The 27,989-nt window shown below is 31.5% G+C and overlaps 3 protein-coding genes across 8 annotated transcripts in view; 1 reads left to right on the top strand and 2 right to left on the bottom strand.

Moving 5' to 3' along the window:
* The window catches only part of LOC127714981 (S-acyl fatty acid synthase thioesterase, medium chain-like), a 53,792-nt gene extending 50,976 nt beyond the window's left edge, over positions 1-2,816 (top strand). For all 6 annotated transcript variants that reach the window (XM_052221022.1, XM_052221020.1, XM_052221021.1 and 3 more), the window contains exon 8: positions 368-2,816. In XM_052221022.1, the coding sequence (XP_052076982.1) occupies positions 368-489 (122 nt within the window). In that variant the 3' untranslated portion in view covers positions 490-2,816. The remainder of the gene's footprint in view (positions 1-367) is intronic.
* A 10,628-nt stretch (positions 2,817-13,444) lies between these two features.
* Positions 13,445-16,632, bottom strand: LOC127714964 (uncharacterized). The gene is made up of 2 exons (XM_052220988.1): positions 14,937-16,632; positions 13,445-14,119 (listed from the first exon to the last, which is right to left on the bottom strand). The coding sequence occupies exons 1-2, from the start codon at positions 15,995-15,997 to the stop codon at positions 13,720-13,722; spliced, it is 1,461 nt and encodes a 486-aa protein (XP_052076948.1). The 5' UTR covers positions 15,998-16,632; the 3' UTR covers positions 13,445-13,719.
* Positions 16,633-20,829: 4,197 nt separating this feature from the next.
* On the bottom strand, positions 20,830-24,855 carry LOC127714968 (uncharacterized). Its single transcript, XM_052220995.1, has 2 exons — positions 23,173-24,855; positions 20,830-21,411 (listed from the first exon to the last, which is right to left on the bottom strand). The coding sequence occupies exons 1-2, from the start codon at positions 24,207-24,209 to the stop codon at positions 21,174-21,176; spliced, it is 1,275 nt and encodes a 424-aa protein (XP_052076955.1). The 5' UTR covers positions 24,210-24,855; the 3' UTR covers positions 20,830-21,173.
* Between the last annotated feature and the right edge of the window lie 3,134 nt (positions 24,856-27,989).

Below are 27,989 nucleotides of genomic sequence, written 5' to 3'. Positions count from 1 at the left end.
TAAACAGCCAGTCACCTGAATTGCAATATAAGGTTCCCTCAACTGTTGTCCTGTCAAGAACTCTTTTCCTGCTGTAATCAATTCTTCTGGTGGCAGTTACCAGCAATATTTGTTGTTCTTGAATACAAAGTGATTTAAAGTCAGGTCATTACTATTGTATTATTTTTTTGTTGTGTTGTTCATTTGATGTCCTATAAATGTATACACCACATCTCCTTTTATTCATAGTTTTATGTCTCCTCTTTCTGAAATAAAAAAAAAAAAAATCGAGAGAAATATAGGATTTTATTAAATTTTGAAATAATTTGATAAATTATGATAGTTAAAATTAAAAACTTAATTTATCTTACATTTTTCTAATTTTCAGCATGGAAAGAATTAACCAGTGGATCCTTTAGTTTACAGTTTTTACCTGGAGGACATTTCTTTCTAAAAGAGAAGAATAACATTGATTATTTACTGGATTCTATATCTAAAAATCTTGCCTAGATAAATTTCTATGTTTAAATGGCTTTAGCTTAGTTAGTCTTATAGACAAACTCCATTCCTATTCATGCTAAAATATAACTACAAATATCTATAATTGGTTAGATAAGATTTCTATCGTTTCACGTCATTATTATAATAAGTAGATTTTGATGAAATTTGAATTAAACCAGCCAGAAATGGTTTTTGTATGTAAAAACTTGGGTATGAGACCGTCTCCATACCGGTTTTTTGAAATTGTTATTTCCCTTTAAAAAACCTATCTCCTTATTTTGAGTAAAGACTCTCCGTAATGGAGAGAACTTACTCAATAAATCTGTGTTCTCTTTTTTGGTCAACAACAATTTGCTTATTCTGTAAAAACTGAAATTTTTTAACAATTTATTTTTACACATAACAGAGTGCCATCCATCCGTCCGTCCGTGTGTCTGTCCGTCCGGTCTTGTTAGCGCTCTCATGTGTACAATTTTTGCCAGATTTTTATAAACTTATATCATAAATTTATATCAACAATGTCGCGGACAAGTTCAAAAATCAGTGCTGATCAGCTATTTTTAAAAGAGTTATGTTCCTTGGAAATATTAATTATATGGAAAATTGCATTGTTAGTACTCTTATGTGAACAATTCTTGCCAGATTTTTATAAACTTATATCATAAATTTATATTAACAATGTCTCGGACAAGTTCGAAAATCAGTGCTAATCAACTATTTTTAAAAGAGTTATGCCCCTTGGAAATATTAATTATATGGAAAATTGCATTGTTATTACTCTCATGTGTACAGTTCTTGCTAGATTTTTATAAACTTGTATCATAAATTTATATCAACAATTTCTCGGATAAGTTGGAAAATCAGTGCAGATCAAATAGTGTTAAAAGAGCTATTCCCCTTGGAAATATTAATTTTATGGAAAATTGCATAGCAAGCACTCTCATGTGTACAATTTTTGCCAGATGTTTTTTCAAATTTATATCAAAGGTTTATATAAGCAATACACAGATTCAGTGCTGATTAAATATTTTTAAAAGAGTTACCCCCCTTGGAAATATCAATTACATTGGAAATAACATTTTATTTGCTTCCTAGCCTTCATTTCTGTAAGACATTTGTAAAAAGATTTAAAGAACAAAAAAAAAGGATTTTTGCAGTAATTGCCCTTTGGATAGATAAAATATGTGCAGTGCAGGGGACATTGGAACTCTATTGTTTTATTATTTTTTTGTATGCTAAATTTTATAAGAAAAAATATAAAACTGATAATTTAACAGCAATTAGTAAAATGAAATATCTAAATAAACGATGCAAAATGGGTTATGCTGACATCTTGATGATGCTTGTTCTTGGTGTTGAGGTTTTGCTGTCTCATGGATGAAATCACATTGTTGATTCCTATATGAGAAGTGTTCTAAAAATAACTTCATTAGAGAGAGAGACTAATGACAGTTGTATTGTTACCCTTATGGTGATCAATTGTAAGGTCTTACTCTTTTATCACCACTATCTTCTAAATTTGAAGAAAACAGCTTATTCAGTGTTAAGTGAAATTGAAAGAATTTGTGAAGTAATATCAACTACAATTTACATGCAGTTATATTATAGTCAATGAAGTTGTTATTTTTTCTAATTTAGGCAATACAGTGTGTACTCATTTTTTTATTCAAAGCTTTTATATTAATTAACAAGATTTTTTACCTTTTTTTCATGTAGAAATAAATTATATCTATTAGCATAATACAAAAAAAAAATTGTGTTTAGTGCTTTTGCTTCACCTACTTTGCCTCATGTGAAATTTGACTAAAAACTAACAACATTTTTATCTGGAACATTTATATAACAGACAAATGTCAGCAAAATCCTGTGAGCTTTTTCTACTTTTGCTTTAAGAATATTTATTTAAAAAAAAAGATATCTATTATTTCCAGTACAGAAAACAGAACCATTATTGATCATCTTACATCATTGACAGTCACCGCAAAGTCAAAGTCATCTTTTAGTATACTTTTTCTTAGCAGCAAACACAAAAAGATGGAAGTAATTATAAACAGACATTTTTGCTTTACCTACCTTGATATAAATACAATTTGAATGACAAGTGCAATAATGGAAAATTTGTTCATCTGTGACATACAAATTTCTGTAAAATCATGTTGGTTGTTACTACACGTTTTATTAAGTATTTTATTTTATAAAGTTTTTTGTTGTTGCCTGCCAAGAAATGAAACCAAACCACTATTAGCCATCACTGTCACACTTTCCCACTAATTAATTTGAACAAAAGCATTAATAGAATTAAAATATAACATCAATTTTATGATAAGCTAGTTTCATTTTTAGCTCACCTGACCTGAAAGGTCAAGTGAGCTTTTCTCATCACTTTGCGTCCGTCGTCCGTCGTCCTGCGTCCGTCGTCCGTCGTCCGTCGTCCGTAAACTTTTACAAAAATCTTCTCCTCTGAAACTACTGGGCCAAATTTAACCAAACTTGGCCACAATCATCATTGGGGTATCTAGTTTTAAAAATGTGTGGCGTGACCTGGTCAACCAACCAAGATGGCCGCCACGGCTAAAAATAGAACATAGGGGTAAAATGCAGTTTTTAGCTTATAACTCAAAAACCAAAGCATTAAGAGCAAATCTGACATGGGGTAAAATTGTTCATCAGGTCAAGATCTATCTGCCATGAAATTTTCAGATGAATCGGACCACCCGTTATTGGGTTGCTGCCCCTGAATTGGTAATTTTAAGGAAATTTTGCTGTTTTTGGTTATTATCTTGAATATTATTATAGATAGAGATAAACTGTAAACAGCAATAATGTTCAGCAAAGTAAGATTTACAAATAAGTCAATATAACCGAAATGGTCAGTTGACCCCTTTAGGAGTAATTGCCCTTTATAGTCAATTTTTAACCATTTTTCGTAAATCTTAGTTATCTTTTACAAAAATCTTCTCCTCTGAAACAACTGGGCCAAACTAAACCAAACTTGGCCACAATCATCATTGGGGTATCTAGTTTAAAAAATGTGTGGCGTGACCCGGCCAACCAACCAAGATGGCGGCCACAGCTAAAAATAATACATAGGGGTAAAATGCAGTTTTTGGCTTATAACTCAAAAACCAAAGCATTTAGAGCAAATCTGACATGAGGTAAAATTGTTTATCAGGTCAAGATCTATCTGCCCCGAAATTTTCAGATGAATCGAACAACCTGTTGTTGGGTTGCTGCCCCTGAATTGGTAATTTTAAGGAAATTTTGCTGTTTTTGGTTATTATCTTGAATATTATTATAGATAGAGATAAACTGTAAACAGCAATAATGTTCAGCAAAGTAAGATTAACAAATAAGTCAACATGACTGAAATGTTCAGTTGACCCCTTTAGGAGTTATTGCCCTTTATAGTCAATTTTTAACAGTTTTTCGTAAATCTTAGTAATTTTTTACAAAAATCTTCTCCTCTGAAACTACGTGGCCAAATTAAACCAAACTTGGCCACAATCATCATTTGGTTATCTAGTTTTAAAAATGTGTGGCGTGACCTGGTCAACCAACCAAGATGGCCGCCACGGCTAAAAATAGAACATAGGGGTAAAATTCAGTTTTTGGCTTTTAACTCAAAAACCAAAGCATTTAAAGCAAATCTGACATGAAGTAAAATTGTTTATCAGGTCAAGATCTATCTGCCATGAAATTTTCAGATGAATCGGACAACCCGTTGTTGGGTTGCTGCCCCTGAATTGGTAATTTTAAGGTAATTTTGCTGTTTTTGGTTATTATCTTGAATATTATTATAGATAGAGATAAACTGTAAAAAACAATAAATGTCGGCAAAGTAAGATCTACAAATAAGTCAACATGACCGAAATTGTCAGTTGACCCCTTTAGGAGTTATTGCCCTTTATAGTCAATTTTTAACCATTTTTTCATAAATCTTAGTAATTTTTTACAAAAATCTTCTCCTCTGAAACTACTGGGCCAAGTTAATTATAGATAGAGATAATTGTAAGCAGGAAAAATGTTCAGTAAATTAAGATGTACAAACACATCACCATCACCAAAACACAATTTTGTCATGAATCCATCTGCGTCCTTTATTTAATATTCACATAGACCAAGGTGAGCGACACAGGCTCTTTAGAGCCTCTAGTTTATTTTCACAGAGCAAAATTTGGCTGTTGCATGATTCATTTATTTTTGCATATATTCACATCAACTTTGAGTACTACTTCAGGGCCATATTGATTAGCCAGCTTTTTGTATACAAACACATATTTTGAATCAAATATAAATCTATGCAATGAAACAAAAGATTTAAAATAAATTATGTTTTTTTATAATAACTGATGGATTTATTGACAATTCCACATTTATTTTGAGGTTGTTAAATATTGTTACAATCAAATTAATACATAAAAAAGTATACTATAGTTCTTTTTTGTTGTTATTATTAGTACAAATCTTGCCTTTGATTCTTATTTTGAAGAGTGGTACTTTTTAGCTCACCTGGCTGGAAGGGCCAAGTGAGCTTTTCTCATCACTTGGCATCCGTCATTGTCGTAGTACGTCGATGTTAACTTTTACAAAAATCTTTTCTAAAACTACTGAGACAAATTTTACCAAACTTTGCCACAATCATCATTAGGGTATCTAGTTTTAAAAAATATGTCCAATGACCCTGCCTGTCATCTAACATGGCTGACATGGCTAAAAATAGAACATAGGGATAAAATGCAGTTTTTGGCTTTCATCTCTGAAACTAAAGCATTTAGAGCAAATCTGACGAAGGTAAAATGTTCATCAGGTTAAGATCTATCTGCACTGAAATTTTCAGACGAATCAGACAACTTGTTGTTGGGTTGCTGCCCCTGAATTGGTAATTTTAAGGAAATTTTGCAGTTTTTGGTTATTATTTTGAATATTATTATAGATAGAGATAAACTGTAAACAGCAATAATGTTCAGCAAAGTAAGATCTACAAATAAGTCAAACATGACCAAAATTGTCAATTGACCCCTTAAGGAGTTATTGCCCTGTAAAGTCAATTTTTTACAATTTTTCATAATTTTTTGTAATCTTTTACAAAAATCTTCTCCTCTGAAACTACAGAGACAAATTTTACCAAACTTGGCCACAATCATCATAAGGGTATCTAACTAACATGGCTGACATGGCTAAAAATAGAACATAGGGGTAAAATACAGTTTTTGGCTTATATCTCTGAAACTAATGCATTAAGAGCAATCTGACTTGGGGTAAAAATGTTCAACAGGTTAAGATCTATCTATCAATTAAATTTTCAGACATATCAGACAACCCATTGTTGGGTTGCTGCCCTGAATTGGTAATTTTAAGGAAATTTTGCAGTTTTTTGGTTATTATGCCCCACCTACGACAGTCCATTCGTCTGTCTGTCCTGCTTCAAGTTAAAGTTTTTGGTCAATGTAGTCTTTGATGAAGTTGACATCCAATCAACTTGAAACTTAGTACACATGTTCCCTATGATATGATCTTTTTAATTTTAATGCCAAATTAGAGTTTTTACCCCAATTTCATGGTCCACTGAATATAGAAAATGATAGTGCGAGTGGGGCATCCATGTACTATGGACACATTCTTGTTTTGAATATTATTTTAGATAGTTATAAACTTTAAACAGCAATAATGTTCATCAAAGGAAGATCTACAAATAAGTCAACATGACCGAAATCGTCAATTGACATCTTATTGGAGTTATTGTCTTTTAAAGTCATTTTCTGCAATTTTTTGGGTAATTTTTGTAAACGTTTTTCAAAAATCTTCTGCTTTTGATTTAACTACTGGGCCAAATTAAACCAAACTTGGCCTCAATCATTATTAGGGTATCTAATACTATTGATTATGATTTTAACCTTATTAAACATGATTTCCAAAACCACAGTAGATACAGGTGAGCGACACAGGCTTTTGAGAGCCTCTAGTTGTCCTCCAGGTCATTTTTTTTAGCTTTCTATACTGTAAGAGTTTTGCTCATTGTTGAAGGTTTTGCAGTGACTTGCTGTTTTTCAAATCTTTGTCCTTTGGTAATTATTGTTTATCCTGCAATTGGATGAGCCCAAATATTTGAAACTGATCAAACTTGTAGCAGACTTGTTTCTTTACTCATATAACGTTCCCTCTAAATTTCATTTAAGAGTGGAAAATATTCCCTATTGTTAACTAGTCTTTTTTCGTACTGTGATATATTCAATGAGATGTAGTATGATTTCCAAAGAGACAACTATCCACTAGAGACCAAAGGACAAAGATGTATGTTGAAGCAACTACTGGGCACTGTCAATTTACAATGTATGTTTTTATTCGACTAATGGTTTTTTGTTTGCCCCATTTTCCCCTTTTTTTATATGCATTATACCCAGATCTTGCTTTATAGGATCCTAGCTTTATACATAAAATTGAGAATGGAAACAGGAAATGTGTCAAAAGAGACAACAACCCGACCCAAGAGCAGAACACAGCCCAAGGCCACCAATACACATGAATGTTAAGAATACATTTGCAATTTACACCCGTCCGTTTTTGTTACAAGAAGTAGGAATTGGGATGTTTATGGATGATACAGGGGTCACATTGTCCATTTCGTTTTGTAAAAAAATATAAAAAAAAAGAAATTTAATCTCAGATTTCATTCATGTATTAGGACCGTTTATATTTCATTCCATCATATTTTTATACGCCCGTTTACGGGACGTATTATGGTATATCGTTGTCCGTCCGTCGTCAACATGTCAGACAATAACTCAAAAACTATTTAACCAATTTGCATGAAACTTTGGTGAATTGTTTATATCTATTGACGTAAGCTCCCTTTCGATTTTTATAAATTTTATATTTCACTTTTCCGAGTTATGGGGTTTTATTCATTAAAAAAGTGGGATTTTCGAGTTTTCGGACAATAACTCAAAAATGGTTTGAGCAGTTTTCATGAAACTTTGGTGAATTGTTTATATCTATTGACTTAAACTCCCTTTCGATTTTTATAAATTCTAGATTTTATGTTTCCGAGTTATGGGATTTTATTCATAAAAAAAGGGGGGATTTTCCAGTTTGAGCAGTTTTCATGAAACTTTGGTGACTGGTTTATATCTATTAAAATAAACTCCGTTTTTTTTATAAATTTCTGATAAGTCATTGAGGAGTTGTGGAACTTTATTCCTTGAAATAGCGACTGGCATATCATGCGCTCATGGCTCATGGCGCAGCTCTTTATAAAATTTGGGCAACTGTGAACCCAATAGTGATGTCCCCATGTTTTCTAGGGACATTCAACTGACGCTTTTTGTGTGCGTGTATGGGAGGGGGAGGCTTTCCTCCGAAAATTTCTTGTTTCTTAATGGTTATCTAAGTTTGATTCGTATTAGGACCTTATGACCTTTCACTATTGCTACCTACACAGACCGTACATAAGCTGCAGATCAATTTCCTTTTTCACATTAACCTCAGTTACCGTCCAAAACCCCTTGAATTGTATTAAAAGGTAAGAACTCTCTCCAAATGATAAATGTAATTCTTGTAGGAATGGGATTTTATATTTGCAACATTATATGTACTACACACAACCTACCATAGAATGCATTACAATATATATTTTTAATGTAAAAGAAAAAATCTTTGTAAAAAATAATTAAAAATACAAGAGAAGGAATAGGAATGATGATAATATCTCGTTTTACTATTGCGAGGTGTGTTGAATAATTATCATTTGGATTTTAAAGTACTGGTATTCTACCATTTTCATGAGCTTGTAATTTATAGATCTGAAGTGGATTGTACTGAAAAGATCATAATGTGATAGAGTTATTTCTCTTTTATCAAATTTTAAATTAGGCAGTGTCTATTTTGCCGGCTCCGGCAAAATAACCTCTCTTGTGTTATTTAACCGGCTCCGGCAAAATAGCCTCCTTAGCGGTCTTAATTAAGATAGTATATCAATTACGACATGTACGAATAGAAAGAAATGTAGAAACATACACTTGACATGTTAGTAAGAAATCACTAAAAAGATAAGTCTTCTTTTTGACATTAATACATAAGCAAAGTATACATATTAAAATTGATATTGTAATCAAAAACATCCCATAAGTTTTGAAATTAAAAGTAACTTTACATACAAAAAAATATAATAAATATTCAAACAATGCATATTAAATTTGATATTCTAATTAAAATGATGATAAAAATATCCCATAAGTTTTGTAATTAAAAGTAAAATTTAACAATTTCAAAATGCTTTACAAGTAATACAAAACCATTGCTTTGCTTTGGTGCATTTTTAAGTCTTGCACAAGAAAGATGCTGCCACTTCAGACATGAACTGTGAACATATATTTGTTCCGCATAACATTTGTTCCTCCCGGAACAAAAATATGGGAAATAATTGTTCTTAGGAACAAACATTACATAATATTATTTCCACCTTTATAAGATTTTTCCTGGAACTAAAACATATGGTTTCATAATACTTGTTCCTTTAAAGAAAGAGTGTAATGTATTTTTTTTTACACCTGATTGCATCTTAATTACTGCTCACCTCACCTGTGTATGGCATTTACCTGTACAAATATTCCTGGAACTTTTATAATATAAAAAATTTTCCACAAGAGCAAGTAATGGACGACCAAAAGAAAGAGCGCCCTAACAGTATGGGTGAATATTTTCCTCTAATAAAAAGCTGTAAATGAACAGTCAATGCATTCTCAAGATTTTGTTCTAAACAGTATTTTGTATATACATGTACAATGTATATGTTTAAAATGCTCTTGCCTCATTTGTTGTTTCTTATTTGCTACCATGATAGAAATCAGTATATTTGTTATAGGGAACTTAAAATAAAAGTTCCAATTCGAAGTTTCATACTGGTGCAAAATGTCACAACATTGTCCATACTATTTATTCCAAAGAACTTTTAGCATATAACAAAAGTTCCATTGGGAACTTTCATTATGTAATATTTTATCCTTTGTGATGGAAATTTTCTGATATCATTGGATAAAATATTACATAAGGAAAGTTCCCAAATGGAACTTTTGTTATATGATAAAAGTTCTTTGGAACAAATATTATGGGGGAACCTTTATTCTGTGATGTTGAATGACGGACAATTTTGCAAGTTTTGACAATGTTAGTTTCTGTGCTATGATATCTCAAATACGGGCCGCCATTGGTAAATGTATATAGTTGCAAGATAAAAACGAAGAAACTTGTACGTGTTGTGTTGACTAACCAGTGCATGAAGATTTGTGGTCAGTTTGCCATGAACACAGCAGTACTTTATTGCACCATAAACTATATCGTTATTAAAGGTTTTGTTTGGTGCTCTATAGTTTTCATAAATGTTATAGTTCCACAGTTGCACCGGATAATAGTCCTTTTCAAATTACTCCAAAACCTGCGTTAGCTCTTCATAGGAGTCGAACGTCGCTGATTTCAATAGAAAAATTATTTCATTTAATCTAAATAAATCTGAAATAAGACCGGCAAAATAGCAAAACTGTATATATATCGCTATTTTGCCTAAGCCGGCAAAATAGCACCAAGGAGGCTATTTGCATCAAATTTAACTTCAAAACAAAATCTAGGAAAAACAACATTGAAAACTAGTCGATATGCAATATTTAATGTAACTAAAAGATCTTTTCTTGACTTGGTATTGCAAAGATCTGATATAGTTTGTCTTCGTTTCTATGAAATGTATCATTATTTTACAGACTTTTTACATAACTTAAAATTACGTTGTCTTAATAGATAACAAAATCAATATTACATAGTATGTGCAAAGTAAAGCAATGTTTATCCTTAGTGATTAAATTTACTACACACTGATTTTTTTTTTTAATTTATTTTGGGAAATAGAACATTCTGTATGTAAAATACACCAGTAGACGTACAAATGACTTTACTCACTAAATTGTTCCATAAGAATGTTAAAATGATTTTCATTGCCGTTTTATAAGCCATTCAGTCCTGGTAATTCTTCACATTTCTGCTGTATTCATACTGTCAGATTGTAATACGCCCATAAAATACTTCACTAAGTCTTCATTTGAATACAAGTAAAAAAAAATGTATTTGTAATATTGCGAGCAAAGCGAAAAAAATATGGTACCCGGCTCCGGCAAAGTTCCATGATTTGCTAAGGGAAACAAAAAAATAATTTGGACCAAAAACACATGCAGTGGCTTAATATGGTTAAGTTTGTAATTAAGTTTAACTAAATTGTGCTTATATGTACTATTTTAGTCTTAGATGCATGATTTTTTTTATTAGTTGTTATTGGCTTTGAACTAGCTGTCAGTAACTGTGAGTACTCCCAGATCTGTACTTAGTGTCATTTTGTTGTGGGTATGTATAAGTTCCAGTCCACGCCCACTCTGTGTTTTTGTTAGATATATTTCTATTTGTATCCATCTGATGAGTTAAGCCTTTTTCAAATGATTTTTATAGTTTGTTCTTATGTTGTACTGTTACACTACTGTCCCAGGTAAGGGGGAGTGTTGGCGTCTTCAAACGAGTTTAACCCCGTCACATTCTGTATGTGCCTGTCCCAAGACAGGAGCCTGTAATTCAGTGGTTGTCGTTTGTTGCTGTGTAACATATTAGTTTTTTGTTCATTTTTTTGTACATAAATAAAGTCGTTAGTTTTCTCGTTTGAATTGTTTTACATTTGTCATTTCGGGGCCTTTTATAGCTGACTATGCGGTGTGGGCTTTGCTTAATTTTTGAAGGCCGTACGGTGACCTATAGTTGTTAAATTCTGTGTCATTTGGTCTCTTGTGGAGAGTTGTCTCATTTGCAGTCGTACCACCTCTTCTTTTTTTATATATAGTGTTCAGATATGACGAAGACCGTGTCATCCCAAAGTAATTCCAACACATCTAATCAGTCAGACGAAGAAATGAAAAGAGAGTTGCATAAGTTCACCATGTGAGTAAAATTTTGTAAAAGTCTCACAAAATTCTGCCAGGCAGTTCAGGAGCAGCTGCGGATACAAAAGTGGGACAGGGGTACGAATCGAACGGACGGACAAACAGACACTATAGAACAAATTATCTAATTTGTTTTCGTATTTAAAGAATATAATTTGAGCATGTTTGCATGTTATCTGTCTTTTCAACTTGTGAACAATTGTACATTTCTTTTCCCATTGATTACTAAGTATTTGTAAAGATAAATGTAAGCCGGTACGCACTACATGTTTAGCTTTACTTTGGTATGGTCTTAAATTGACCCACTTCATTCTACATATTAAACATTATATTGTAATGGTAATGTATATCGTGTATGAAAAAAATACATTCACTAACTTGTTATTATGTTTTGCAGTCGTGACGAACATGTAAAAAACCAATTACTTTTTTGACTTTATGTCAACATTTGCACATGAGAAACTGTGCACATGTTTAGTAACTACATGTTCATGGACTTATTTGAATATTATTGCAATAGAAAAGCGAGAGCGACACGTCAATTATTAATCCGGGTTCGAAATCTCAATAACAATGATTCTTGGAATGCAATATTTTTTCCTATATTTCACCCAATTCAATGCACATACTATATTTAACCAGAAACACCTTTAAGTTAAAGATCCGGAAATTTGAGCATTTATAGGGATTTTTTTTCGCAATATTCTAAGAACGAACGCTATGAGGTGGTCTGTACCTAGAGGGCTTATAGTATTTCTACTTTGAGCGTGTATTTTCTCCTAACAATTAGCCAGACAACAAAGAGCAAAAGTCTGAGTCTGAATAAAAGATAGTGTTGTTATATAGTGCGTAAACATATTGAAAAATGACCTTTAATACAATAACTGATTGAATTACGAAATGTAAAATTTATTTAGTAAATGATACATTTGTACGACAAATGATAGTTTGAAAAATGCGATTACTTCCAAGTGTTGACTAAAGAATGTGAGGATTAAAAGAAGATTTTTTTTATTTGCAAGACTAAACGATTTACAGTGGAGTAATGTATTTGAAAAAAGAAAACAAGAATATCTTTTATATATAGCTCTGTTTTTCTGATGTCTTTTTTGCTTTATATATAATATCCGTTTTCAATGTTAAACTTTATTTTTAGTTTCGAACTGTACATATATATACCATGTATACTTTTCAACTGAAACAACAATCAACAGGCATTATTGTTCATAATTCAATTGTTTCATAACCCAATTTAATGTTAGGAATGCAGTAAACTGTTTATCCACACCAACAGTAATGATGAAGAAAACCGAGAACATGTTCGAACTTAACTTTATTCCAATCACATTGTTCATTCACGTACCAATCTGGAAATGCCTGTAACAAGTCAGGAATATGACAAGTGTTTTCCATTCGTTCCGTTGGTTGATAAAGTGTAACGTTTAATTTTGTCAGTTTTTATGGGCTTTCCCCTTTTTTTAAATTACCTTGGAGTACGGTATTTTTGTTATACTTTTTTCTTAAATGTACAGGGAAAAATTCTCGTACGATTTTGCAATAAGATATAAATAAATAAAAAGAAGTAAGTAACTCAAAATTAATATCCAGAAGTAACCCATCGCTAAATGATACAGAAACCCATCAGCGATAGGTAATTACTCAAAATTAATATCCAGAGGTTACTTTACTGCTTAATGATGCAGAAACCCACCAACGATAGGTAGCCCAAATTAAATATATAGAGATTACCGCACTGCTTAATGAGAAATACATCCATAAACGATATAACTAGCATGAAATTATTATCCAGAGATTACCTCTGTGTCACTTCTTTCAACAATGTTAAAGTGCCAACAAAGCTAGTTCTGAATTGATGTTCCTGATTCTTCATAAGTTGTATAAATCCAACGGAATTTAGCCACAGATATTGGAAATGTACAAATGACTGTATTGGCTATGTCCATGATATGAATAGGAATGAAAACAACGAGGCTGCATATTTTGTGCATAGAATCAATCATCTTTTATGACTAGTAACAGAAGAAAATACTTGTAAACATTACAGAAAAATAAATACAGAAAAAACATTAAATATAACAAACGCTCTGTATAAAAGTAGAAAAAAATAGTTTATATAACACGTCTATAATCTTTTTTTTATGTCATCGACATTAAAGTGCAAATCAGCGGAACATTTGTTTTTTCCCCAATCTCATAAAGAGTACATTCAATTTTTTTAAATTATAAGTTTTGTCTGATGATTCCGTTTCACTTATTCTCGAATAGTTTGGCAAATACTAGAAAGTTCAAAGGACATTACATTTGCTTGAATGTTATTTCCTCTCACAGGATTCTCCATGTCCGATTGATCTATTGTATGAACCGCGTTTGACTGTTCCAAAATACTCCTGTTCGGTAATTCAGTGATAGATTGGCACGTTGCAGATAATAGGGATTGTCGACTTGGGAGATCCGGGAGTGCTTGGCACGTGGCGGAAAGTTCTGAAAACTGATAATTAGGCACAGAAGTATTTGAATTTGAATTAATGTCCCTTTCAGTTCCATAATTTGTAGCAGTGTTCGTGTCATTTCTAGATTCATCGTAACTCAAATAGCGACTAGCTGTTGAAAAAGAAGAGACTCCTTGTGAAACAGAGTTCCGTTCATTAGATCTGAAATATAAATGTAAAGTTAAAATCACTTTGCAAACAAGACAAAACATTCATACCTCAGATTTCAATTAAAAAAAAGTATTTATATTACTTTTACGACAGGGATATAGATATCATAAAGAGTGCAATTTATAACAAACGTAGAAATTTCTTTTGGAAACATGATTGTATCGCAGACGTCAAATTTCAACAATTCACTTCACGTGTATCCTTTTATGGCTACTATTATTTAAAAAGCAAATACGTTTAGAAAGTGTCCTTCACGTCTTTCTCTTGCATTAATAGAATTATTGAAAAAAGTATTTAATACTGTTGCTATTAAATCATAGCTTTTTTCAATCGATTTAAATTTACTAATGTGTAGATTGATGTTTGAAATAAGACGAAACTTCCCTTCTATTTTGTGCTCAAACTAGTTTAACCCTGGTACATGCTCAGTTGCCAGATACAAGTCGGGAGATCCATCGGCGGCTATCTTTCCTCAAATTATAATTGTACTTAAAAGAATATTGGTGTTCATAGTAGATTGTTGATTGTCTATGTTTAACTTGTTCATTATTTGCATAGACTCAAGGCAATTTAGTGCTTGATAAATTCTGCCGATTGTAGAAGAACATGTTTTGACTTTTAGGTAATATTGCTCGTATTCCGAATGCTAGACGCCGTCTAATTGACCCACAGTCACATATTGAGTTCCATTTATTTATTTCATGGGGTTCAAGAAAATAATAAAGTTTTCAAAATAAGTGCATTGTCTTAAAAGTACATCTATTTTGTGCAACTTTTGGTATCACTACTTTTTTTTAAAGAAACTTACTCATTTTTGGCATTGCAGCATGGTAAATTCTTTCTGAAGTCATCACTGATCTCAATATAAATGTAAAAGTTAACAGCATAAAACGAAAACTGGAATAAATATAGAACTGCTTTCGCAAGTTCTAAATTTGCCTCCATTTTTACAGACTTCTTATCAGGTAGATATGAGTCTACAACGAATAAAACTGAGACTGGTAATGTTGTAATTAAAAAATACAGACTGGTAAAAAATAACATTTGAGTTATTCTTTTGCTCTTACGGTTCAAACGACGTCTGCTTTGGTTATTGAAAATTGATAATCTACGAAAAGCCATCGATTTAAAAACTCTTTTTCCAATAAATAAGTTCATAACGAACATTATAACGAATGGAATGACAGAAAGCATGGCTAAGTCAATCAAAACAAACACTTTTTCCTCAAATGTAAAATATTCAATAGACGTATTGATGCATACATATTCGTTGTCTATCATAATTAGACCATTAGTAAAAAAAAAGTGTAGATCCAGTGCCAAACATATCACAAATGTTAAAATGTACGAAGCTTTCAAGGCTCTTGAAAAATATTTAGCTCGGTAACGGAAAGGGAATTTTGTTTTGAGAAATCGTATTGTTGTTATACATACAAGAGTCCAGGAAGACATATGCATAGAAAAATAAATTAAGAATAGTTGTGACACACATCCTGGCGTACTTATATCCCGAATGTCAAGGTTGAAAGTTGCCAATATCCAATACCTTGTCAGACCAACGATGAGAACAGCTGTGTTGATCGTGGCTAAAATGAATAGAAATATATAAGTCAAATTCTTGCAAACTTTCATTCTCCACAGGACTAACAATATTCCTATATTTCCAATCAAACCGAACAAGAGTAAAATCGGAGAAACGATTATCCATAACCATTTTGCTGCCTCTTTTATAGCTTTGCCATCGGTATCGGAAAGATCACTTGGACTAGTTGACAAGTTGTATTGACTTGTTGTTATGTCATAGCTGAAGGAGTGGTTGAATGAAAACAGGATTACATTATCATCAAATGCCATACAGATTTCAATCATGAAAGTGTTCTTTTGTACATTGTTACTGTATTATTGAAACATTTTGTTGCTTCTTTTCATATAACTGTGCAAAACTTGATGTCTGAAAATCATGATTTGATGAAAAAATTATTCCTGAATATATTTATATCATGAATTTTTCCGCCATGTTGTACGATTTTGTTTTCATTTACCTAGAATATTTTCCTTGTTGAATTAAAATTATCCTTGTAAATATCAACTTCTATATCCATACATGAAGACGTTTCATTGTTTATCTGTAAAACTCATCAACAAAGAAACATGATTCTTCACATGACTTACTTACGTATTACAGAAAACTGGGATAAGTAAACTTCTGTGTTAACTTGCTATTAATCTTCCAAAATATACTCCTTTTCACACATTTCAACAATGAATATGTCAACAAGTGTCAAAAGTTGTTAATCTTCGGACAATTTAGTAAACTTTGAATGAAATGCTCAACTGATAACTAATAGTTGTCCATTATTTTTTTCCACCATTTTTAACTTGTAATTTTCGAGACGATTAGTAACATAGTTTATCCATTCATGTGTACTCTTTAAATATTTCTTTTTATTCAATTGTAAGATATTATTACCGACACGGTATCATATAATCAAGCTTGTCTGTTTATACAATGCGCAAATACTCAAATTTGTACCATTATATTTAAACCTACCTATATATAATACAAATGTTTGCAATGCGTGTATGTTATAAATGTGCATGCATATCTATTGTTAAAATTGGGTGAGGGGAAGAAGTTGCTATATCATACCCTAAAATGACTTAAAACAAATAATGTTTACATTATATAATATCAGTGCATGTAAAAAAAAAAGAATTATAGGGTTGTGACAAGATGTCTCTAACGGTTGATAAAACAAATGTACAGTTGTAGGCTGATATTTCAGCCACATTACTGCCTCAACTAGTACTATAATATAATTAATATGATAATGTATGTGTAACGTCTACGCAAAATTTAGAGTACTCTATAATGGAACCACAACTTCTCTACAACTTGGAATACATGTTGCTCTCGTCTGTAACTATCAATATTTTCTTTTTATTCAAATCTGATTTCACAGATACCATTCATTTATTTGGTACAAATTTCAAGTATTGAATATTACTCCTGGTTTTCAATCCTTTATAAAACTAACAATGTAATACAAATTTATTGAAATTGTCAGAGCATACAGTATCAAAAAACGCACTTCCAAACGAGGAAGACCTTCTTGATTTACGTGTATTGTGATATACATGAATTATTGTTATTGTATTGGCACATGCATTCATTTGAAATACAGTTAACCTGATTTTCAATAAGCTTACATTCAAGATATTATCGACACAGTGTGGATGTTTTAAATGTAATTAAATATTACGGAATCTCGTGTTATATAATTAGTTGTATCGACGTAAAAATATTTATATATAAAAAACTATTGAATTCGATCCATAGGAGAAAACCCGTTTTTAATTACGACGAATAGGAAAAACAATGGTCAATAGAAAAATATGTAAGCATTAAATATATCAAGAAAATATAATTAAAGGCAATTTTAGAAAAATATATGATTTTCTTCGACTGATGTTTTTTTTATTGCCTTTCCCCTCTTTTTATATGCATATCATGCAGGATGATACAGGAGTCATGTTGTCCGTCCGTTTGTCATTGTACGTTTTCTAAGCCAAAAACAATTCACTAAAAATGCAAATTCAAGCATTTTTTCTGCTATTTACCCAGATGAAGGTACAACTGGTGTTTCGTTTCGTATTGCTATCTACATAAGCTGCAAGCCGATTTCCATTTTCACAACAACCACAGTTACAGTCCCAAACTCCTTGAATTGTATTAAAAGGATAAGAACGCTTTCCAAATGATAAATAAGTTTTTTTTTTATAGGAATGGGGTGTTATATTTCCAACAATACATGTACTACATCCTACCTACTATAAAACGCAGTAAAAGTATATTTGAAATATATTAAAAAAAATATTTGTACAAAGTTATTAGAAATACAGAGTAGCAATAAGAATTAAAAACTAATTGTTCAGAGAACAATTTAAGGTCTTTCCACCTCGATAATAAAGAATGAAATTTAAAAAAAGGTGTTGGAAAATGCACTCTTGGTTCATGTAATTTGTTACTTCAAACTGATATTAAAAAATAAGAATTCTAGGTACTTTTACATAGGATTAGTCTGAAATAGGCTACTTCCGGTTAAAATACTGTCATTTCCGGTTGACCTGATAAATGGTGAAATGTCTACAACCAAATGCCGAAAACTTAATTGTTTTATAATGAACCAGTAAGATCTTTTAGCAAAGGTCAAAATCTAGAACGTCAAATTGATCTTTGACCTTGACCTCAATTCCAAGGTCATAGTTCAGTGATCTCAAATCAAAAGAACCCAGGTCATTCACTTGTATGGTTGCGGAGTAATACTGATTTCAAATACATAAGGGGGAAAAACTCCTATAAGGGTTGACCAAAACACTTCGACTTAAATGGGTTGAAGTTGCACCTTATCGTAAACAATTATGTGGCAAACACATTATATCATTAACTGTTATGGTTTCTTTTGAATAAAGATAACAAGCAAAATTTGAAATTTAGAACATGACTTTGACCTTTGACCTTGACCTCAATTTCCTCCAAATGGACCAAGGACTTTATATCAAAAGACTTTAGGCCTCTATGACTTATCATGTATGAATTTATTCAACATATCACCTATGTTAAATTTTCAAAGGGAAATAACTCCCATAAGATGTCATCCGATCACATCAATTAAACTTAACCAAAACATTCTCGAGAGTAGACAAATAATTTGGTGCAAACAGTTTGTTGAAATCTTTTACGGATTCAGAGAAATAAAGATAACAAGAAAAAGGGGACGTGGGGAGATAACTCCTACAAGAATAAGTGTTTGGTTACACAGGGTGAGTTTTGAAATCTCTATTACTGTACGACATCATTGGCCAAAAATCCTTTCGATATGTTGTAAAACAAAAAAGCATCTCAGACGGCAGAAGAAAAAAAAAATAATCAGAACAAAAGCAAAAGGTCTTTCCACGAAAAGTGGAAAGACCTAATGATGATATTATCTCGGTTTAGTATTGAGAGGTATATTAAATAGTTATCATTTGAATTTAAAATACTGGTATTCTACCTCTGACAAGATCATGTAATTTATTAAAATCATGCTCATAGATCTGAAAATTAATCAAATTGTAATACAATGATCATAATTTAATAGAGTTATTTATCTTTTATCACATCCAAATTTCATTCAAAACAAAATCTACAGAACAACGACATTGAAAACTAGTAAATACTCAATATTTAATGTATTAAAAGACATTTTATTGAATGAGTATTGCAAAGATTTGATAGTTTGTCTTTGTTTCTATTGAAATGTTTCGTTATTTTACACACTTTTTTTACATAAATTTAAATTACGCTGCCTTAACAGATAATAAAATAAAGATTACATGTTTACTTCTAGTGATTATATAAACCAAAGAAATTGATTGAACACTGACTTTTGATTTGGAAAATAGACCATTCTGTATGCACCTGACACCAGTAGACTATATGTATAATATCTATGAGTAGACTTACCATTGAATTATTCATTGTAATGTTAATAAATACCGTGTATACAAAATACATCCACTAAATTTGTATTATGTTTTGCAGTCGGGAAGTAAAAAACACAATTATCTTTTTGACATCGTGTCAACGATTACACATGAGTAACTGTGCACAAGTTTAGAAACTACATGTTCATGGACTTCTTATTTACATGTTATTGAAATAAAGAAGCGAGATCGAAAATGCAAATCTTAATTCGTGTTTGAAATCTTTGAATAACTATGGCTTCTTGCAATTCAATATCCTATTCCTATATTTCACCCATTTCAATACACATACCATATTTAACCAAAAGCACATTGAAGATCCTGAGCAGTAATAGGGATTTTTCCCCAGTTTGCTCAGAAGAACCGCTAAAGTGATCTGCATCTAGAGCGCTAATTGTATTTCTACTTCAGAGAGTGCATTTTCTCCTAACTATTTGCCAGACATCAAAGAGCAAGAGTCTGAGTTTTTAATAAAAGAAAAAGTTGATATGTAGTTCGTAAACCTATTGAAAAATGACATATAACACAATAATTATAGCTGATTGAATTACAAAATGAAGACATGATTAAGTAAATGATATGACAAATAATAGTTTGAAGAAATTATGATTTCTTTCTATAGCATGGTTAATGAATTTGAGTATAAAAGGAAAATCTTATATTTTGCAAGACTGAACGATTTACATTTAAGACATTTATTTGAAAAAAGAAAACAAAAATGTCATTTATTTCTAGCTATGTTTACCAATGTCCTTTTGTTCTATATTATAATCCTTTTTCGGTTTCTGTAACTTTTCAATGTTTGTTTTCAGTTACCAAAATGTATTACCCAGAGGTTACCTCACTGCTCATGAAAGAAACCCACAAACGATATATAGCCCAAATTCAAAATGCAGAGGTTACCTAACTGATACCTTACGATAGGAAGCTTAAAATTATTGTCAAGAGGTTACCTACTAAATGAGACAGAAATCTATCAACGAAAGGTACCAGAGATTACCTCACTGCTTTAAACAATGTTCAAGTGCCAACAAAACTGCTAATTCAGCTAGCCCTGAACTGATAGTCCTGATTTTTCATACGTTGTTAATATTCAACGGAATAGAGTCAAACATTCTGTAAATCAACAGATGACTGCAATGCCCATGAAATATATAGACACAATACAACGAGGCTGCATTTTGTGCAAACAGCAAATACTATTTTATTGTCTGACTAGTAACAGAAAAAAAAAATAATACTACAAACAGTTTGAATAAGAGTAGACGGAAACAGTCTTTATTTTATACCATAATCCTTCTCATTCATTTCAACGACATTAAATTTAAATGACGGAACTGATTTGTTCACTTCAATCTGTGTTCATAAATGTCGTCAAATACAAGTTTGATCTGATACTCCCGAATAGTCTGGCAAATACTAGAAAGCTCAAATGATATTCGATTTGTTCGAATGTTATCTCCCCTCCTATGATTATCTATATCAGAAAATTTATTGTATGAACTGAATTTGACGGTTCCTAAGACAGCCTGTTCGGTAATTCCGTAATGGATTGGCGAGTTGTAGATAACGAGGATTGATGGATATCTGGTAATTGATAATTAGGCACAAAAGTATTTGAATGAGTATTAATGTTCATTTCAGTTGTATAATTTCTATCAATGTTCGTGCCATTTGTAGATTCATCGAAACTCAAATAACGACTAGCTGTTGAAAAAGAAGAGGCTCCTCGTGAAAAAGAATCCGGATTTTCAGATCTGAAATAAAATATAAAATCAAAATAAAACACATTGAAAAAAATAAAATACATGCATTGATCTGTTTAATGTTACAATAAATTATTATAAGCATTTCATCTCATGTTTATCCTGTCTTTAAACATGTATTATTCCATTCTTAATTACATTTGTTCAATAACATGCATTTACGCTCTTCGATTTGAATACAATTGGGGTTATTTTAAACGTTATTGAGAAAACATCCAAACAACACGAAAAAAATCAGAAAGATATTGAAACGTCAGAAACTGTCGGTCATTCATTTGTCTGGATTGTAACCTTTTCTTTTGTGATCTAGTCATTACTTCAAACGTATTTTTCTGACATATGTTATTGTATCATAAATGAAAAAAAAAATATCTTAAGTAAGTCTTACAGTTTTGAAAACTTATCAACATTTCTTAATATGATGAAGATATCGAAATGATGCGTGTATAAGACTGTTTGTATCCCTCTAGCTGTCTTTTAGTTATTGCTGCCGTTGGGTTGCTGTCTTATTGACGTGTATCATGCAATTTTTTAAAATTTATATTAACTAGACAGCCAGGATGGAAAAAAACATATCTTATTTTGATTGTGTTGGGTCTTATGCGACACATAATTTGTTCCTTGCTTGCTATCATTCAATAAGTAACAGCAGATTCTTTCTGAATAATCCGGATTTTTCTGACTTTACCAATCAAATTGATCGACTTGAGCTTACTCTTTCTATAGCCAATGCGATCTTCATCCCTTATTAGATCTTTATATTAGAATTTATCGTGTGACAATTCAATCAAAATGTTTGACTTTTTTTCCTATTGTTAACTTCCCGATAAAAATCTATTTAGCTATATCGTTGTTAGTTTATTTTCGACATATGAGTTTGAATGTCCCTTTGGTATCTTTCGTCACTCTTTCTCTTCCCTTTTTTAATGTAATGATTTGTTTCAGTTGGTTCGATATGCGAATGTTTGCTGAGACATCTCAGATTTCAATAAAATAAGTAGCATTATCATCAGTAGTAAGGCAGGGATATAGATATCGTTAATCAACGAAATAAAAATATAAGTTTTAAAACAAATGTGAAAATTTATTGTGGTGGTAGGATTTTACTTGCAGAAATCTATTTTAAAGAATGGATTTCACATGCATCCTGGTTACTATTATCCAATAAGCGAATATGTTTAGAAAGTGTTCTTCTCGTCTCTCGCTTGCGATAGAAGTATTCAAAGAGGATATAATAGTACTGTTGCTTTAAAATCAGAGCCTTTTTCAGTCGAGTTTAATTTACATAACTATAGATTGATGTTTTAAATAAGACGAAAACGTTTCGCTTGTTGTGCCCAAACCAGTTTAACCCTGCTACATTATTAAGTACGGTTATAAATTGGGAGAGTCACCAGTGGCTGCCTTTTAATTAAATGCCAATGTTTTTTGTACTAAAGGAATATTGCTGTTTATAGTAGATCGTTGATTTTCTGTGTTCAATTTGTTCATTATTTGTAAAGACTCAAGGCACTTTAGTGCTTGATAAAAAGTATGCCGATTGTTGAAGAACGTGTTTTGACTTCTATGTACTTTTGTGTGTATTCCGGATGCTAACCACCTTCTAATTGACCAATAATTAACCACATAGTAATCATCGAGTTCCATTTATTGATCTTATGGGGTTCAAGAAAATGGTAGAATAAAGTTTTGAAAATGCACTGTACATTTTTCTTGCAACTTTTGTTATTTTTACATTTTAAAGAAACTTACTCCTTTTTGTCTTTGCAGCATGGCAAACTCTTTCTGAAGTTTTCCCTTCTCTCGATATAAATATAAAAGCTAACAGCATAAAACGAAAACTGGAATAAATATAAAACTGCTTTCGCAAGTTCCAAATTTGCCTCCATTTTAACAGACTTCTTGTCAGGTAGATATGAGTCAACAACAAATAAAACTGAGACTGGAAGTGTTGTTATCAAAAAATACAGGCTGGTAAAAAATAACATTCGCGTTATTCTCTTACTCTGACGGTTCACACTTTGTCTGCTTTGGTTGCTAGAAATTGATTTTCTACGAAAAGCTATGGATTTCAAAACTCTTTTTCCAATAAATAAGTTCATAACGAACATTATGATGAATGGAATGACAGAAAGCACGGCTAAGTCAATCAACACAAAAACCTTTTCTTCAAATTCAAAATATTCGATAGATGTATTGTTGCATACATATTTGTTGTCTATTAAAATAAGACCATTAGTAAAAACAAAGTGAAAATCCAGTGCCAAACAAATCGCAAAAGTTACAATGTACAAAATTTTCAATGTTCTAGAAAAAGAACGGAGAGAGAACTTAATTTTGAGGAATCGGATCGTTGTTATGCATACAAGAGTCCAGGAAGACATATGCATAGAAAAATAAATCAAAAATAGTTGTGAGACACATCCTGGCGTACTTATATCCCGAATATCGAAGTCGAAAGTTGCCAATATCCAATACCTTGTCAGACCAACGATGAGAACAACCGTGTTGATCGTGGCTAAAATGAATAGAAATATATAGGTTAAATTCTTGCAAACTTGTATTCTCCACAGGACTAACAATATTCTTATATTTCCAATCAAACCGAACACGAGTAAAATCGGTGAAATGATTATCCATAACCATTTTGCTGCCTCTCTTATAGCTTTGACATCGGTATCGGAAAGGTCACTTGAATAATTAGTTGACAAGTTGAAGTGAACAGTTGTTATTTCGAAACTGTAGGAGTGGTCAGATGAAAACAGAGTTGCTTTATCATCAAATGCCATACAGATTTCAATCTTGAAACTGTTCTTTTGTACACGAATACTGTATTAGGAAAACGTTTTGTTGCTTCATTTCTTATTACTGTGCAAAATGTGATGTCTGAAAACAATGATTAGATGACAAACAATTCCCGAATAGTTTTAATTCATGAGTTTTTCCGCCATATTGTACGACTTACTTTCAATTACCTACAATATTTTCCTTGTATTACAACCATCCTCGTAGACATCAACTTCTATCTCCATACATGTAAACATTCCATTTCTTTTTTGTCTTTTTGATTTATACACAACGAAAGACGCTTCCTTACTTATGACAGAAAATTGGGATCAGAACACTTCTGTGTTAACTTGTAATTAATCTTCCAAAATATTCTCCTTTTCACACATTTCAACAATGCATATGTCAACAAGCGTCAAAAGTTATTAATTTTCGGACATTTTTGTAAACTTTGAATGAAACGCTCAACTGATAACTAATAGTTGTCCATTATTTTTTCCACTATTTTTAACTTGTAATTTTCTTAAATGATTAGTAACATAGATTATCAATTCATATGTACTCTTTAAGTATTTCCCTTTATATAATTGTAAGATATTATTACCGACACGGTATCATATAATCGTGTTTGTCTGTTTATACAATGCGCAAATACTCAAATTTGTACCATTATATTTAAACCTACCTACAAAACAAATGTTTGCTTTGTGTGTATGTTACGAATGTGCTTGCATATCTATTGTTGAACTTAGAAAAAACAGAATTAATTCGTTATCTTGCTATATTATACTCTAAGATGACGTAAAACAAGTACGGAAGGAAATGTTTTACAGTAAAACTTAAAAACTAACCGAATAGAATGTACTTGTTTAAATTAAAATAACACATTTACAGAACCAGGACGGGATAATAATCAATTATTGTACTGAACCCTTTATCCGTTCATTCCTTGGACTAATTGATCACGTAGTCGTCACCAAGCCATTACATATTTAATAGTAAGAATGTATTGTAAATGGGTTTGTTATAGATGAATGGGAAGTCAGGAAAAAAGGTGTTCATCCATCAGTGCTATATGTATTATAAGAAAATCATTATTGCTGTGGTTGTTTATTTGTTAATCGATTTAATATATGTAGTACCAAACACCAGCAAACATATAAAATCATAACATACTAGGCTGAGCTTAGTGCCGATTGATTGGATTATAGATGATTTATATCTGTATGGCCTCTTCCGGGTGCATAGAATTACGTCACAGTTTTCAATTAAGTAAATATGTTCAATGTGCATGTGCATGTTCATTTATTCGGGTAGAATACCAGCCTTCAAAAAGGTGCCATTTATTTTGTTTTGATGGCTAAGTCTAAAAATGTATATGGCCATCTTTTACGATGTTTCTATTGATCATACATTTGTATAATACGGTGAATGTTTTCAAATGTTGCGTTTTCTTTTATAAAATATACATTAAATTGATGTGGCCTATGAATGTATTACAAAGCTGTATTTATGACGTGTCAACCTATTCTTTTGGTTAGTTTACACATACTTTGAAAGCTTTATGTTTTCAATACAAATGTACTTTCTTGATTTAATATCTAATGTTTACATATTTTTTTCATTGATCATTGTATTTCCTGTCCGACGTAATTAAAACAGTTTTCCTGGTATGGATCGAAAAATACAGTGAATTCAATAGTTTTTTAATATAAATATTTTTACGTCGATTTACCAGATGACTATACTACACGAGATTCCGAAATATTCAATTACGTTTAAAACAACTACATTGTGTCGATAGTATCATGAATGTTATCATATTGAAAATCAAGTTAATTGTATTTCAAATGAATGCATATGCCAATACAATAACAATAATTCATGTATATCACAATACACATAGATCAAGGAGGTCTTCCTCGTTTGGAAGTAAATTTGTTGATACGGTATGGTCTGATAATTTCAATAAACTTGTTTTACATTCATTCTGATAGTTTTACAAATCGAAGGGTTTTTTTTTAAAACTAGGAGTAATAATATCTCTATATGAAAATTGTACCAATCAAATGAATATTATCTGCGAAATCAGATTTAAATAAAAGGATACATTGGGTAGATTTCAATGAGACAGTAACACAACGATACAAAAATCAAAACGTAAAAGACCTGTCCACCATTCTAGGTAATTTGTTTTATTTTAACATAGATCTAAGGTTAATATTAACAGTATCAGTAGTATATCTAAAAATAAAAGGAACTATATATGTCCGTATACTCTAGTTGACCCAAAATATTACTGTCTCTGACAAAACAAGTGTCTATATAATGATGTTTTTTAAATACGTTTTTCTCAGGAGAAAATGTAACCTCCTGATTTAGAGGTCATTTATGACGATTATATATGAGATGGTATGAAAGTCATATATATATATTGATGTTCAATGAAGACATAAGAGTGTTAGAATTGCAATTATATGAATTAACTACATAATAAAAGAAGGAAATGTGGTATGATTGACAATGAGACAACTATCCAAAGTGTATGTATTGAGCCTACTTAATACTAACTTAAGACCCCAACGTAGTCATGGGCAAAAACATTACCATCGGCCCAATGTAAAATGGTCTAGATCGCCCTCTAGGAGCTTTGATGACCTTCCTTCACATCCTCATAATCTGCTAGGGTAACATTACATTAAAACCATTCTTTTTACATTGCCTGTTAATCTCCGAAAATGTTTAAGAGATTATGCACTTGACAAGGGATGCATAAATACATTTTCTCCAATATACAGACTGGTCAGTATAATTTGTGATGTAGCTCTTTTTTGTTTTTTTAAACCAGTAAGATCGGAACCATTACATGATGAAAATAGGAAATTCCTTCCAGTTCAGTTTTCTAATAAAGGAATCGATGCTATCAACAAAATCAGTTTGTTCCTTTTGTATCCTACAGTTACACCAAAACCATTGCACCTAAAGTATTTAACAAGTATAAGAAAGCATTGCAAGACCTTGATTTAGAAGAAAACCTTAAAAAAAACCTCTGACATGTGACTGTTCCCACTTGCCTTATATTTACAGCCCCTCTGGCTATGTAATGACTGGGGATCTAAACATAATTCAACATGAACATCGTCGAAAGGTGATATATCATGGTCCTAAGTTCAAAGAACCCCAACGCATCAATTGAAACCATAACTTCAAAATAATTATAAATTCCATTGCAGACTACGCCAGAGCATGGGCTATACGAAATGAAGTTGAACTCGACACTTTGTTAGAATGGGTTAAAGCAATCAGGTCTCTGATAAAACGTCGAATCCAAAAGTTGAAAAACTGTGTGATTGATCGACCAAAGTCCGTATTCAAAGAAAAGAAGCTGTGAAATGTCTATCATCTCTTCACAATAAATACGTTGTTGTTCCTGCGGACAAAGCTTCAAATAATATTGTTTTTGTGTGTAAATCTTACTACTATGAATAGGCAATCAGGTATCCAACATTCAAAAACAGTTTAACATGTGACAAGGATGAGATTTTGGCGAACCATAAGTCTTGCATGGCTTCAATGAACAAAACATTGAACAGCAATTCTGATGAATTTTCTGGTTTGTATTGGATACCTAAACTTCACAGAATTCCGTACAAAAACGGTTCATTGCCAGCTCATCTGCATGTTATACAAAGGAATTGTCCATTAGATTGACAAAAATTCTGTCCGCAGTGAAAGAAGGTCTTCAGAAATACTATGAAACTGTTATCTCACCATTAACCATA

The sequence above is a fragment of the Mytilus californianus genome, unplaced genomic scaffold (genome assembly GCF_021869535.1).
Source record: "Mytilus californianus isolate M0D057914Y unplaced genomic scaffold, xbMytCali1.0.p SCAF_9, whole genome shotgun sequence".
In the NCBI taxonomy this organism is placed as follows: Eukaryota; Metazoa; Mollusca; class Bivalvia; order Mytilida; family Mytilidae; genus Mytilus; species Mytilus californianus.
This window is presented reverse-complemented; position numbering and strand designations above follow the sequence as displayed.

Excerpts from the sequence above, each read along its gene's own strand:
- LOC127714964 (XM_052220988.1), bottom strand. The coding sequence starts at position 15,997 with ATGATTGAAATCTGTATGGCATTTGATGATAATGTAATCCTGTTTTCA. Across the intron at positions 14,120-14,936 it reads TGCTGCAATGCCAAAAATGA|ATCTAATGAACGGAACTCTG; the intron begins GTAAGTTTCTTT and ends TTTATATTTCAG.
- LOC127714968 (XM_052220995.1), bottom strand. The coding sequence starts at position 24,209 with ATGGCATTTGATGATAAAGCAACTCTGTTTTCATCTGACCACTCCTAC. Across the intron at positions 21,412-23,172 it reads TGCTGCAAAGACAAAAAGGA|ATCTGAAAATCCGGATTCTT; the intron begins GTAAGTTTCTTT and ends ATTTTATTTCAG.